The following is a 12,803-nucleotide window of genomic DNA, read 5'->3' on the forward strand; positions in this document are numbered from 1 at the left end:
GCGATTTCGGACACAGCCAATAGGCTTGTTCGACTTGAACCGGCGCTGCACAGACCGATCGGTGAATGACATCAAAGTACCGCGAGAACGAATAGAAAGTAGACGGCTCCTTATGCTTTTGAATTGCTCTCGCGGTACTTTGATGTCATAAACCGATCGGTCTCTGCAGCGCCGGTTCAATTTGAACAAGCCTAGCATCTTTTTGCCAAAACATCATTGGCTCTCGCGAGTCATGTGACCAGAAGTCATTGATGTCAATGGTGCCACATTTGAAGAGCTGCAGCTGAGATTTTAGCAAATACAATTTTAAGTCTCAGTCTGTTCTTTGGACAAAGTTTTTGTATAACCTGAAAAGACCTTTTTTTTTTTTTTTTGGTAATTTTGGTGCCTGACAGCTCCAGTCCCCATTCACTTTTATTATATGGAGAGAGAGAAAAGCAGCAGGAAATTTGAACAAATTCACCTTTTATGCTTCACAGAATGTCATAAGGATTTATTTATTTTTAAATTACGGTAAGTAAATGATGACAGAATTTTCATGTTTGGTTGAACTATCCATTGTTAAATGTGGTTTGTAGTTAGGTTTTCACAGATGAAGCAACAGTGTACGAATGTATGAGTGTGTGTGCGAAAAAGAATGAGAGAGATTAGAAATGATGGTATGACACTCTCCCATCAGGACAAAATCCATCACTGTCAGAGGTAGCAGACTAAGAGTAGCAGAGCTCCAAGACCACAGATTCAATTTCACTCCCTTGAGCCATTCAGCCCTGCCCACACGCACAGACACCTTCCATCTGAATAATAGCTCTGCATAGATTTGAATTTTCACTCTGCACTCCAAAGCAAGGCCACAGTCCAAGTCTAACATTTACAGTTTTGTTCTTACACATCCCCCTTCTCTCACAACAATATATTGAAATGTAAACAGCTCATTTGTGTGCAAGTTCATAGGAGTCCAGCTCCAATTGTAACTGCATAGAAAAGATCTTCAGAATTCATTTTTAACATGTTTTCAGTCATTTTAGACCAACATTGCAGTCTTCCTTAGAGAATATGTATTCTTGTCATTGTCGCAAAATCTGATTATGTAACTCGCGTTACTTGTAATGTGTTACCCCCAACATTGATTGTATATTATAATTCATGCCGGCCCATGATTCCATCCACAAATGCTGTTTGGTTTCCAATCAAACACCAACTACAGGGGGCACCAGATGCCACCTCTATGGAGTGTGATTGAGTGGACGGACACGCTTGACAGATTTGGAATTACAACTGGAGTGTGTGATCAAAGTTTTAAGGCTGTGGTCCTGTCTGCCTTTAAACCACCGTATGTCTCTATTGCTCATGCACAGGGGTCACAATTACATAACTGATCTCTCAGAAAAGCCACATGGATTCATTGGTTGTGGAAATTGGCTGATAACTCCAGTGTGCTGTAAGCTGATTAATGATTAATGTGCAGCTCTGCCACTTAAAAGACAGAAAAGGTCAGCGGCTCTGCCAAAGGGTACGAGGTCTCAAAATATTACTGAGAAATGACACGGCAAATGGAAGGAAGGAAAGGTTGTCTTCTCAAAGGTTGTCCCACCTGCAATTCATTTCTTCCGGTTATTTATGTTTTAATAAATTAATTTTAATGATGTGAAATTGCATTGCATTGCTAAATATTGCCTTATATTAAAGGGATAGTTCACCAAAAAATTAAAATTCTGTCATTCACCCTCAAGTTGTTCTAAACCTATACAAGTTTCTTTGTTCTGTTAAACACAAAAGACTATATTTTGAAGAATTTTGGTAACCAAACAGTTTCTGGTCCCCATTGACTCCCATAGTATTTTTATTTTATTTTTTACTATGGACCAGAACCTGACAGGAAGAAATTATTAGCAAGTGAACTTTTGGGAAAACCAACATGTTTCCTTCCTTCATCATTTGCTGCAGGTTTAGAACAACATGAGGGTGAGTAAATAATGACCGAATTTTTATTTTTGGGTGAACTATCCCTTTAAGTAGAAAAAGTAGCAAAAATGGTGCAGCTATAGTGACCTAAATATATGTAATGTAATTACATATAACTGACATATGAAAAGGAAAGAATATAAAACTCCAAAATGGATGATGTTCACTGACTTCAATCACTCATTAGGTGGAGCTGCATTTAGAATAAAATAGATTAGTGAGTGAACAGTGCCATCCAGTGGAATATCAGGATCACTGTTAATCAGAGCACACATATGGTTGTTGACTAATACAATATAATATAATAATCTTTGATTCATGAATCATCGATAAATAAATGAATACATATACAATACATTATAAATAAATATATGCAGAAATCTAAATAAATAATTAAAAAAATATATCACCTTTTTCACAAAGATTTCTTGAATTTATTCAAATTTGTATGTAACCACAGATGAAAATATCAAATATATTTATGCAAAATTTAGGACATAGAGCTGGAAGACAAAATATGGGCAGAGGTTTGGTAAGGCAAGCTCTATTGAACACATTTTCAAATGGATTAATAGGCAGTGTAATTAAGACTTCAAATCGAGCCAGATTTTATAATATAATAAGAATTCTCATCATGAAACACACAAATTAGCATCGCAACACTGCAAATGATTGGATCACAAATTTGTGGGATGTGAACAGTTATACATACAGACTCTGTCAGGAGCAGTGTCATGCAAGACCATCATACACAGTTTATCAGAATTCAGTGAGTGTTTACTAAAAGTGCAGCACTTATATTATGTAAATATACCAATGTGTACTCAGTGAAAACATAAACTGAAGATATCAAAGACATAAAGCACAATTTAATATCAAAATCTGATATTACTATTACAACACTACACCTATAAAATGACTGAATTTTAAGTGCGTAATAGCTGCACTACACTGGCAGTTATTTGGTGAATCGAAAATCACAAGTTCAGTGGGTGTTGTTCATCTCCCAAGTGTGTCTTCATCATTCTAATGTGATTACTTCTGACTCAAATCCCACCAGTCGCTCTAGGTACCTACCAACTAGAGTGAATATCTAAGTAAAAGTCATACCTACATCAGCTAAAGTAGCGATCACTGTGGTAAAACAGCAGCGCTATGATTCATAAGGCCCAGCCTTTCACAGTAGCTTCCTCAAAGCAAAGTCTCCTCCATCCGGATCCTTCAGAGAGAGGGATGCTGCGCTATTTTCAGTGTCAACCCCTCCATGCTTATAAAAATCAGCCACTAGAGGGGGTATTTTACTAATTCTCTCACTGAAGTCTGTTATGTTTCTTCCCCTTTTCCCTCTTCCTGCTTCGGTTCGGAGTCTGAAAAGCTCTGGCTCTTCTCTCCATCATTCCCTGACTCTGAGAGTGAAAAAATTGTTTTGTTAGTGAAAGCAGAAACAGAAACAAAAGACAGATGGTTTAAAAGGGTAACTCTCGTCAAAATGCAACCTAGGGTCTTTTTGTTAGTCTACCCGAGGCGAACTTTCGTTTAAAAGCATAATTAGAATGGAAACGCCACTTTTAAGTTTGACCGTATTTTCGTTTTCGGTCAAATTGCCTTTTGAATGGGAGTGCCGAATGTGAATGAACTGACTCTGAATTTTAGTATTGCTTCTTATATGAGCATCCTTTTTCAAATACAAGGTCAATATTCATTTTCACTAACGACAAAACAACAAATTATCCGTGAATTTATATAGAACTAAGCTTTAGGAGCTTTCCATCTTTACCCTCCTCCCTGTTAAGTTGCATTCGGAGATCGACTATTTTTGACCGTCAAAATGCCGGCGGACACAGCTACAGTGAGTTGTTCAAAATCTTTCTTTTTAGTAAACTCTGTGTACACAAACAATGTTCTCAATGCTCGAGATCATGTGTAGAGCCTCTGGTGACACTTCGAGCAAAGTTTCATGTTGTGTCGAGCCTTCTTAGTGTTTTAAAAATAGCGATTTTTGATGCTATCATAGAAGTGCACCAAGCACTCCCATTCAAAAGGCAATTTGACCGAAAACGAAAATACGGTCAAACTTAAAAGTGGCGTTTCCATTCTAATTATGCTTTTAAACGAAAGTTTGCCTCGGGTAGATTTACAAAAAGATCCTAGGTAGCATTTTGGCGAGAGTTACCCTTTAATGAAAACTAGGGAGCTGTTGTCCAACAAGAGCGGATACTCGACACCCTACGGCAGGGCAGGATGTTTAGCAGTTGCTGCAATGCTTTTTCTCAAGGATGCCCTCAGCTAACAGGCCTATATTTGATAAAGCACATCCATGTTTGTCTTGAGCTAAAAACTGGAGTGGGAAGCCACTAACAGGCCCTCTAAACTCTCTAGTTTGCCCAAAGCAGGTTTGTCTGATACATTATTCATGGCCAGCCTGCCTCTCAGTGCCATATTACATTACTGCAGTGTTTTGATGACACTCCATGTTCTTTCTGAAGGAGCAGTGATAAGTTAAGGGGACTTTTCTCACCTGCTTTGCTGATATTGAGCTCAGACAGAGTTTGGGAGAGTCCACTAGCATCCAGCCCGCCAGAGGTTCCCAGTATTTCGTGCACAGCATTGCGTCTGCCGGTCCTTGCAGAGGCGATGAAGTCTTCATATGTCACCTCGACATCAGTCATATCTAATACATTTCAACATAGCAGTGCCTGTGACAGATAGAGATGGTTTTATTTGGTCAAACACAGATCTGCTGTGGCATGCAGATGCCTTGCAAATCATTAAGTAGAAAAACCTCAAGTGACTATAAGAAATAAGTGCACTTAGTTCACCCAAAAATGAAAATTATCCCATAATTTACTCACCCTCAAGCCATCCTAGGTATATATGACAGCATACTGGACCTAATTTAGATCGTACAGTCATTACAGACCTATAATGAAATTACCTTTTTTATATTTATATTAGGTCATTTCTATATCAAAATTACCTAAAGTTTTAGAGAAGGTTGTTTTATCCCAACTTGTTCTATAAATGCGAATGCTGTTATAGATATGTTCCAGTCAGATTTTAAGTCCCTTCAAAGTACAGAATCTGCCCTCCTTAAGGTGTTTAATGATATTTTATTAGCAGTTGATTCTGGAAAGGTAGTTATCTCGATCTCAAAGCTGCCTTTGATACCATTGATTATGAAATTTTAGTGCGGCGTTTGGAAGATGTTGACATTAAGGGTACAGCCTTAGACTGGTTTAAATCATACTTGAAGGAAAGATCATTTTCAGTTTGCATTGAAAATTTGTGTTCTACATCAGCTAAATTGCATAGTGGTGTGCCACAGGGTTCCATACTTGGGCCTATTTTATTTTCGTTGTACATGTGCCCTTTAGGTAGCCTGGATGCCAGCCGAACTTAGCCCGGCCCACAACATTTTTAGGTTGGGAAGTTCGGTCTAGACTTGATCCGTTGTTGAGCAAACCAGAGCTGCTCGGACCAATCAAATTGTCAGGGCGGGCTTTATACGATGATGGACAGATGTTCAACAGTAACGTAATCATTCACGTCACCAAAGAGCGGTTGGGTTGAATTTGTTTACAACAAAGATGACTGCCGCTGGAGAATTGAGATTTCACGAGTTCACACTTACAAATAAGTCAGATAGAATAAATGCATATTTGGCGTGCTGTCTGAGGAGAGGGCTCCGGGCTCGGTATTCGACCCGAACCCAAAGTACCCCTCCCTTATTCCTGGCTGTGGAAGAACAAGCCAAGAGTGAGTGGAGGGATGCTGAAAACTGTCAAGGAATGTTAGGTGAGTTGACAGAGTGAATAAATATATGCTTCCTCTCATGCTGATAGGGTAGACATGGTAATTGTTTGATGACAAGTTGATTAAATTGATTATTTGAATGTAGCCTGGCTAACGTCAGACCTCTTCTCATTGAGACGTGGTCTGGGAACCACATGTTCATTTTCTCGTATTTGAGGCGTGGTTTACGAATGCCCAGAGCCGTTTATTGGGTGCTACGAATGTCTATCAAATGCGCCTGTACATAGCTCATAGCCAATCGTTTCAATTATACCAGATGACGTATGTAAAGCGACAGAAATTCGACGAGGAAGAAGACGAAATAAACTTGCGTTCTAAACTACTTAGAACACTATCTAAGGCTGCATCGAAAGGTAACTTCGCGTCTGATGTCATGTTGGATCCATAGATATAAACAAACTGCTTTGGTGTGTCGCATAGACGTCGTCATCGGCTTGCTGCTCCCTCCCCGTTCTGTGATTGGTTCCCTTTTTGAGGGGAAAATCTGGTCCATGGTGTCCAGGCTGGCTAGCAGCGTGAATAAAATAGCACTGCGCGCAAGGCAGCATGGGGAAACCCAGGCTAATTTGAACGTGCTCCTCTCGAACTTTGTTTATGAAACAACATGTGTAGATTCCGCCATCACGTCTGTTATAGAAGATATCGACAGCGTATTATTTTTAAAAGAGGAACAGAGAACTGCGATCAAGGCATTTGTCGAACAGAAAGATGAATGAAGAACATACGTCGCTTACTCCGTTGCTCTGATTGGTTGTAGGTCTATCCAATTGAGTGCAGAGGCATTTTGTTTCCTGGTTCGGTTGAAACACGCCCCTTAATCACAGCCCAATGGAGCATATCAGACTCATATTCTGACTAGAATCTGAGTATGACGACGTCAGGCTACCCTTTAGGCTCAATTTTTCGTAAATACAATATTATGTATCATTTATACGCAGACGACATTCAGTTGTATATTCCAATAGATCCGAAAGGCTCTCAATCTTTTGATGCACTTGTACAGTGCTTAGGTGAGATTAAAGCCTGGTTGGCGAGCAATTTTCTTCATCTTAAGACTAATAAGCCTGAGTGTGTTGTCTTGGGACTCTCTTCTGTCTCTAAGGGAATTGTAAGTAGGTTGGACTCTATGTCGATAAGTGTTTCGGATCATCTCAAGAATTTCGGGTTTGGTTTTAGATACAGTAAACAGGTTACAAAGTGTTGTTAAGGCTGGATTTGATCAACTCGTACTATTTCTAAACTGAAACCAATTCTCTCCTTTAAGGACCTGGAGACTGTTATTCATGCATTCGTATCATTAATCATTGATTACTCAAATTCTATATACAGTATATAGGTATATCACAGGGTCAATTATCTCGTCTACAATTAGTGCAAAATGCTGCGGCCAGACTTTTGACTTGAGAGAGAGAAATACCCCAGTTTTGGTTTCTTTACACTGGTTCCCTGTAAAATTCAGAATTGAGTTTAAGGTTTTGTTGGTGGTTTTTGAAGTGTTCCATGGTATTGGCCCAAAATATATTGTTGACCTTCTGATACCTTATCAAAATAAAAGAAATATGAGATCTTCTAGTCAGATGATTCTTCATGTTCCTAAAAAAAATCAAAGGGTGATAGGGCCTTCTCAATACATAATGAGTCGGGTCTTCTGCCGGAACTAGACTCACGTTTGGCCATTACTGGAAGCCAGAGATTACAGTTTATAAAGCAATAAATATGGATATTTTTCTTACAAAAAGCATTGCTTCGCTTCAGAAGGCCTTTAATAACCCCCTAAAGTCATATGGATTCCTTTTATGATGCATGGATGCAGGTTTTTTTTTGGCTTCAAAATCGAAGGTCCCATTCACTCCCATTATAAAGCTTGCAAGAGCCAGGATATTTTTTAATATAACTCCGATTGTGTTTGACTGAAAGAAGAAAGTCATATGCACCTACAGTAGGATGGCTTGAGAGTGAGTAAAGTATGGGACATTTTTGGGTAAACTAACTCTTTAATAACAACTAAACGGAATCTAGTTTTTTATTGAGCGCAAGGAACACAAACAACACAGTGCTGATTTAAAATGATCTTTTAATTATAACGTAATTATTAAAATTATTTATTGGCATACTACTATATATTCGGCCTGTGTTTCTCAAAATATGTTTTATTTGCCTTTATGCAATGATGCATTTTTATTTTAGCAATGCATTTTTACATTTGGTTATAAATTAAAATATAGTGTAAATTATGAAATGTATATATAAATGTTTAATAATTCATTTATAATTGTAAATATTTTACTTGTTTTCAAATGTTTAAAATATTTATTTGCTAAATTTTTGTACTTCACTCCAAAGGAAAATATGCAACAATCTAGAAATTACACAGCTACATTAACATCATTTAAAAGTTAATACAATTTTTTTTTTAAAGAAATTAAATCTATTATTCAGCATTAAATTGATCAAAAGTAACAGTTATAACTTTAAAATTTTCTAATAAATGCTGTTCTTTTGAACTTTCTATAAATCAAAGAATCCTGGAAAAATTAATAATGGCTTCCACAAAAATATTAAGCAGCACATATATTTCCTGAGCACCAAATCGGCATATTATAATGATTTCTGAAGGATTATGTGACACTGTAAACTAATAGCTACTGAAAATTAGCTTTGCCATTACAGGAATACATTACATTTTAAAATATGTTCAGATAGAGAAATATATTTTAAATTGTAATAATATTTCACAATATATCTGTTTGCACTGTATTTTGATCAAATAAATACAGCCTTGGTGAGCATAAGAGACTTAAAACTTTTGAATGGAAGTGTCACTCCTTAGATTCACAAATTTCAACCTGATTTAATTACTAATCAATGTTTGAACAAAGACTGTTCTAACTATTAGTAATCCCAAACAACAATGTAAAGACTATACAAGGAGCCATAATCTGTCCTAGATAAGAAGATAAGCTTGGATAAGGGACTGTTTATTCTGTCACACATTTGTGATCTCATGCATTTCTAAATTGTCCTTCTGGATTTCGTATCTGAGACTGCTCTATATGTTGTCTTGGGGAAAAAGTCCCATAAAATGTTTTAATGCTCTGATCCCAAACACGTCAAAACAGATGTGGCACAAATCGGCGAGATTATCTAGAATTTTGTGGAACTAAATATCATTCATGAGATGCAAGGACAGTCTTCCCTGAGCTCAGAGTTATATTTAGCCCATGCTATCATCTCAGTACAGTCATTCTCAGGTGTTGCCTTCAAAATGGTGCAACTGTGTGGTGAAACACCCATAATGAGGTCATCGTTACAGGGCTGTTTCACAGTATTAAAAAAAATAGCACAGGATTTCACATACTCCATTTATCCAACTAAAATATTTACTTTTCGATTCTCCAGATTTTGGCTGCTGAATAAGTGAAATAATAATAATACAATATGTGTATTATTTTAACTGTATGCATAAATACAGAAAATGGTGCCCCTATTATGCTTTTTCAGATATTATACCTTTAATGTAGTGTGTAATGTAGCTGTTTGTGAAAAGGTCTGCAATTTTTTACATGTCAAAGTGCTTGATAAATGGAGTTATTGTTTCCCAAAAGAAAGAACTGATTCTGAACTGCCTGAAACAAGTTGTCAGTAATTCCAATCTTACTTCCTGCACACATGTTTGCCTATGCCTATGTTCTTCATTGGCTGCCTGCAAACAACGCCCACTTTGACCTGCCCGCAAACACTGTAGTTGTAGCTGAGGCCAAGAAGAGTTTGTTTCTTGTTGTCAAAATGTCGGGAAGACTCTGTTTTCTGCGCTGCGAAAGCAAATCCACTTTGCATGCACTTCCCAAAGGATGAGGACTGATATGGAAGTGGCTCGAACTAAAATGGTAAAACTGACGCCATTGTTACTGTTCATTTCACTACATACAAGTGCTAAAGAAGTTTCCAGAGCTGAAATTCAGATATGGTAATGGCTGTTTAGTTTCCAACACCGTAAGCAGTAGACCAATCACAGCAGACTAGGCCATCTGACCAATCAGAGTAGAGTAGGCTTTCAGAAAAGAGGGGTTTAGAGACACGGAATCCTTCAATCGAACCATTTCAGGCACTGTGAGAAAAAAGGTAATGCTGCCATATTGAGAAAATGAAAGTGTTTATTTTTCTATTGTAAGAGTCCTCCAAAACAAAACTAGGAACCTTTAAAATAGCATAATAGGGGCACATTGAGGGTGCACATACGTTTTATCACCACTGCACTTACTGTACCATAGAATCATATCTATTAAAATGTGTCTATCTGTAAACACCAAATGAATTGTCTATGTATTAATGGGGAAAAGATGTCATTTAAAGCTCACTTGGCGGAGTTCAGGTCTAAGTCCAAAAAAATCAATATGGACTTGAGTGAGCAGCTCCTCAAGGCAACATTGACAACCTTGCAGAAGAGTTGTCACACACTTTCCCTGCCTCTGTGGAATCCACCAACCCACCCTCTGAAAAAGTTTGTGCAACAGTTTGGACAAAACAGCCCAAACAAACCGACATAGCAATAAAGGTTGCCATGTACAGCAACCCTACACATTTTATATAAAGAACAAGACAGAGCTGAAGAAGATAGGGTGCAGAGATGGGTGTGCCTCTTTTTTTGCATAAGGTGCACACCACTGATGCTTGAGTCCTGGGATAGAACAGGTTGCAAAAGTTTATGTACCAAGGAATTAACTTGATATATAAAATATATTAGTGTTCAAGATAAATTATTGAGGATGAACACAGAATTTGATTTCACACAATTTTGTAAATGGTTTCAAAAATATCTGATGGTAAAATATGCATTTCTTTATATTTCAGTTTAAAGTGCAACTCATTTTAATTGAAGTATTGAGGTATGAGTGACACCTGAGTGATAATTCAATATTTCTATTTAATACTAATATCTAGAGTCAAATGAAATAGTCATTTACATTGTAGTTATCATTTTGGATTAATTTGAAAGCTTTTTTTTGTGGTTTTCAAAACTAAAGGCAAGTTGCGTGACCTGTCCTGTTATTTCTCAGTCCCACTAAGGCCTCCACAAATCCAATTTTGTCCTCCAACAAGCACTCTTCAAATGAACCAACTACATACAGTAGTATGATATTAATAAATTATAAGAGCTCTAATGAGTTACAATGTGCAACATAATAAGGGTGAGATAATCTTAAAAATTGCTTCATTCATAACTATAGCCTACCCTTCAATGCTCTAAACGCAGAATATAAATTACCTTATTAATTGAAACCAAACTGAAACTAAAACACATATCTGGCTAAATGTATTGTTGTGATAGGCTAATCTAGTTCTTCCAATGTTTAAAGGAATACACAATCTATTCATGACAATTTGACAGATTTATGTAGCCTATTATTAGAGCGTAAAATGCACTAGTTAATATGATGTAAAATTAAGAAAATACTGAAATATAAACGTTTGTGGGGAAACTCGTCTCGTCCTTGACATGTCACGTGAATTAGACAATAACATCAAAACATAGTATCAACATGGCATATCCAAATATGACAGCTACAAGTGCAAATCTCAGTGGAGCAATTATTTCATTTACAGCACAACATACGGCGTTTGAGCTTATATGAATGCACCGGTTATATAAATCTGACAGGCTACAGCACAGATGCTAATGAAACAGGGTCGCGCGACTAAATCTATCATAGAATGCGAATAAGAAAGCTTATAAAGCCGAGCGAATCCGCAAATCGTACCTGTTTTAGGCTAGACGTTTTTCTTCTCGTCAAGGCTGTGCAGTTTTGTCGCTCTTGTTAATACTTAAGTGGGATGCGACGGTGCTGTCAGTGGTGCTGGTGCTGCCTCAGTTCATGAGACTGCATGAGAAGAAAGGGATGACGTATGCGCGTTCCTGAGTGCTGATGATATGCGAGGATTATCCAAAGCCCATCATATCTGCTTACGCTCAGTGGTGGTGAGGAGTTTGATTCATCTCAGTGATTCGAATCTTTCGAACCTGTTCACTGATTTACATGACTCTTTGTTTAGGGTTTCATCGTAGGCTAGGCTACTCCAGTAGGTGGCGACAGTGAGTCGTGTTTTATGTAACTCGTTTACTTTTAAACGTGTATCGGTTTTTTATTTATTTATTTATTTATTTATTTATTTATTTTTACCGCACACTTTCTCTCCTTGTTGAAACTAATTGCTTTTCATGTCATGCCTGATTCACTGATTCTAGTTCTCGAGAAGCCATTTCGTCATGCCTGATTCACTGATTCTAGTTCTCGAGAAGTCACGCTGTCAAAAGAGAGGGAATTTATTTAATGAAAATATGATAAATCGTATGGAAGTGAACGAGAAATATTTGTTAACTTTTTTTTTTTTTTGTACATTAAAGAAAAAAACAAAACAATCAAAAGGCTATTTGACTCAGCGCCATGTTGAAATATAGCGTGGGGACAATATCGACCCTGGCAAAAAGTGGTGGGGACATGTCCCACCCGTCCCACCCGCATTACGCCTATGAGCAGGCCTATGTCATTTCAAATAAAACATTTCATTGAGTAAATTCTGGACAGTGCAGCTGTTGTTTGACATGCATTTCCTATCACACATAGCAGATGTTCTGGCATTCTAACCCAACTAGTTCAGTATTTAAAAGGGCTCTATTGTTCGAGATTTCGTCCAGACATGTTGAATGTTGCTTCCCAGGGGCCTGTGAATAAAACACTTACAGAGTTTAAAAACAGAGGAATATGGTGCAATATGGCATCTCAATTGCAATAGACTCAATTGAATCTTTTGCTTTTGTTAATTGTAGTTTTGGTCTGGAAGTTTGCCAGTAGATATAAGAAGAAGAAAAATAACTTAGGCCCTATATATATATATATATATATATATATATATATATATATATATATATATATAAAACAATATGCTGAAGTAATTACACCTTTAGAAAATATTTTTCAAAAAAGCCATATATAATATAAAATGTTAGTGGAAGATTATTCATCTTT

At 37.2% G+C, this 12,803-nt stretch overlaps 1 protein-coding gene across 1 annotated transcript; it reads right to left on the reverse strand.

The window, feature by feature from the left end:
- Positions 1–380: 380 nt before the first annotated feature.
- pkia (cAMP-dependent protein kinase inhibitor alpha) lies at positions 381–11,849 on the reverse strand. Its single transcript, XM_079863801.1, has 3 exons — positions 11,538–11,849; positions 4,484–4,661; positions 381–3,371 (listed from the first exon to the last, which is right to left on the reverse strand). The coding sequence occupies exons 2-3, from the start codon at positions 4,632–4,634 to the stop codon at positions 3,289–3,291; spliced, it is 234 nt and encodes a 77-aa protein (XP_079719927.1). The 5' UTR covers positions 4,635–4,661; positions 11,538–11,849; the 3' UTR covers positions 381–3,288.
- Between the last annotated feature and the right edge of the window lie 954 nt (positions 11,850–12,803).

The sequence above is a fragment of the Squalius cephalus genome (assembly GCF_949319135.1).
Source record: "Squalius cephalus genome assembly, chromosome: 25".
NCBI classification, from domain to species: domain Eukaryota; kingdom Metazoa; phylum Chordata; class Actinopteri; order Cypriniformes; family Leuciscidae; genus Squalius; species Squalius cephalus.

Bases quoted from the DNA above. Each gene is read 5' to 3' on its own strand.
- pkia (XM_079863801.1), bottom strand. From the start codon at position 4,634: ATGACTGATGTCGAGGTGACATATGAAGACTTCATCGCCTCTGCAAGG. The intron at 3,372-4,483 runs GTGAGAAAAGTC...TTTCACTCTCAG, and splicing joins GCTCAATATCAGCAAAGCAG to AGTCAGGGAATGATGGAGAG.